The 2,500-nt window shown below is 40.3% G+C and overlaps 1 protein-coding gene across 7 annotated transcripts in view; it reads right to left on the reverse strand.

The window, feature by feature from the left end:
- The window catches only part of LOC113823985 (oxysterol-binding protein-related protein 1), a 62,811-nt gene that overhangs the window by 15,773 nt on the left and 44,538 nt on the right, over positions 1-2,500 (reverse strand). For all 7 annotated transcript variants that reach the window (XM_070145133.1, XM_070145132.1, XM_070145138.1 and 4 more), the window contains one exon: positions 735-945. In XM_070145133.1, the coding sequence (XP_070001234.1) occupies positions 735-945 (211 nt within the window). The remainder of the gene's footprint in view (positions 1-734; positions 946-2,500) is intronic.

Consider the following 2,500-nt stretch of genomic DNA (forward strand, 5'->3'; position numbering starts at 1 on the left):
GTATCGCCGCACTTGTTTCTTGTACTCCAGTCTCGTCTCGTCTTTCATTCTCCGGTGTTTTGTTCCATGTCTTTCGCACTCCTGTCGATTCTTTCTTGTCTTTCGTTCATTTGCCCTGTCTCTTATCGGTCTGCTCTTTCCCCGTTTTTCTTTGGCTTTTTATTCCTTTGTATCTTCCTTGTTCACCGCTTTCCTGTGTGCTCTCTTCGCCAGACTCCCGCGTGCCCGCCGCCTGCTGGCAGCCGAAGGCGACCCCCGAATGCTCCTGCTCCTTCCCGCCTGCGTCTGTTCGCTGCCGAGGCCGTGTCGCCGGCTGCGCGCTCTCTCGCGCCATCAAAATGTCTCGTCTTTCCTTCTCCACTATTGAACTCGTTTTTGTCTGGCCACTTATTTTGATCTATCGGAAATTATGTGTATACCGCACTAAATTAATGGAAATATCACAGTAATGAATAATAAATGAATGATAATAAATATACTATAGATTATATAAATTAATGAAAATAAGTCCTTCCCCATAAAAAAATCAAATTAAATTGATAATCAAATGAATGAATAGAGAAATACGTGAGTGAATAAATTACTGTTAATCCGCCTCCGTCCAATAGAAAAACAAAATGATTCAAAACACTCCGTTGCCTCGCTGCTGCCCCCGAGGAGCGTCCCTTCCACTCTGAGGTCTGCCTTGCTTCCTTGTCTGCCAAGTGTGACCCTCCCTTCTGCCTTTGGCTTACCTGCATCCTCGTGACGGGATCCTGCGCCTGGTCCGCCTTCTCCAGGAGCCAGGCGTACTCCATGTACTCCGCCATTCGCTGGAGGAAGGACAGGGGCTCGTTGAAGACCACAGGCATGGTGATCTTGGACAGCTCCTTGCCGATGCATTGCTTTAGCACCGACCAAAGGGAGAAATCGTTGCGCTGGAACTGCTCCGCAGGAAGACTGGTCCTGAAAATCGGGAGAATCGTCACACTTCCTTCTCTGCCAAAGCCACTTCCTACATGAGGCCCTGAGAATGGGAGGAGCGAACTCGCCAAAATCAGGGTTTGGGATAAACGGATTTGGTTTCATTTTCGCCCTGATGACGAGTTTTAGTAACTTCAAGCAGTGAAAGGCAAACTTCACCATTACATGTCTTTCTCGCTCTCTCTCTCTCGCTCTTTCTCTCTCTCTCTCTCTCTCTCTCTCTCTCTCTCTCTCTCTCTCTCTCTCTCTCTCTCTCTCTCTCTCTCTCTCTCTCTCTCTCTCTCTCTCTCTCTCCGCTTTCTCGCTCTTTCTCTCTCTTTATCTCTCTCTCCCCCCCCCCCTATCTCTCTCTCTCTCTCTCTCTCTCTCTCTCTCTCTCTGTCTCTCTCTCTCTCTCTCTCTCTCTCTCTCTCTCTCTCTCTCTCTCTCTCCCTCCCTCTCTCTCTCTCTCTCTCTCTCTCTCTCTCTCTCTCTCTCTCTCTCTCTCTCTCTCTCTCTCTCTCTCTCTCTCTCTCTCTCTCTCTCTCTCTCTCCCCTCTCTCTCTCTCTCTCTCTCTATCTCTATCTCTATCTATCTATCTATCTATCTATTTATATATATATATATATATATATATATATATATATATATATATATATATATATATATATATATATATCTCGCTCTCGCTCTCTCTCTCTGTCTCTCTCTCTCTCTCTCTCTCTCTCTCTCTCTCTCTCTCTCTCTCTCTCTATATATATATATATATATATATATATATATATATATGTATGTTTATATTTATATATATATATATATATATATATATATATATATATATATATATATATATATATATATACATATATATATACATATATATACATATATATATATATATATATATATATAAATATATACATACATATATATATATATATATATATATATATATATATATATATATCTTTCTCTTTATCTGGGGAACTTATTGAAAAGTATAATTGTAGACTTAGACCATTACAAGCAATGACATGGAATAGACTAGGGGCATCCATAAATGTCCTTAGACAAATGTACATTGTATATATTTGAAGTCTTATTGACTATGCTGCATCAGTAACATTGCCCAAAACCAAAATAGAGAAATTAGAAAAGGTACAAAACAAATCTAGGAGTAATATTTGGGTTCCCTGTACCAGCAAACGTTAACAATTTAAGAGAAGAATTAAAATTAATTTCAATAAGAGAAAGAATCCTTGAACTGAACTTATTGTTTGGCTGTAAACTGATAAGGGACAATGAAAATATTAGACCAACCAAATCTCGCTTCAGAGAGACCAGGGAGAGAGCTTCCGTGGGTAGGTAACACTTGCAATGCGATAAAGATGATGGAATTACATGGCTACGTCAAAACGTATCCCAGGGCATGTGCAATGGAACCTTGGAAGGAACAGCAAAGAGATGTTTATATTAAGAAAATGGGTTTAAGAAACACAGAACCCCAATTTCGGTAATGTATGGAGATTTTTTATCAGAAATTTCAGAGCATAATGT

The sequence above is a fragment of the Penaeus vannamei genome, chromosome 33 (genome assembly GCF_042767895.1).
Source record: "Penaeus vannamei isolate JL-2024 chromosome 33, ASM4276789v1, whole genome shotgun sequence".
In the NCBI taxonomy this organism is placed as follows: domain Eukaryota; kingdom Metazoa; phylum Arthropoda; class Malacostraca; order Decapoda; family Penaeidae; genus Penaeus; species Penaeus vannamei.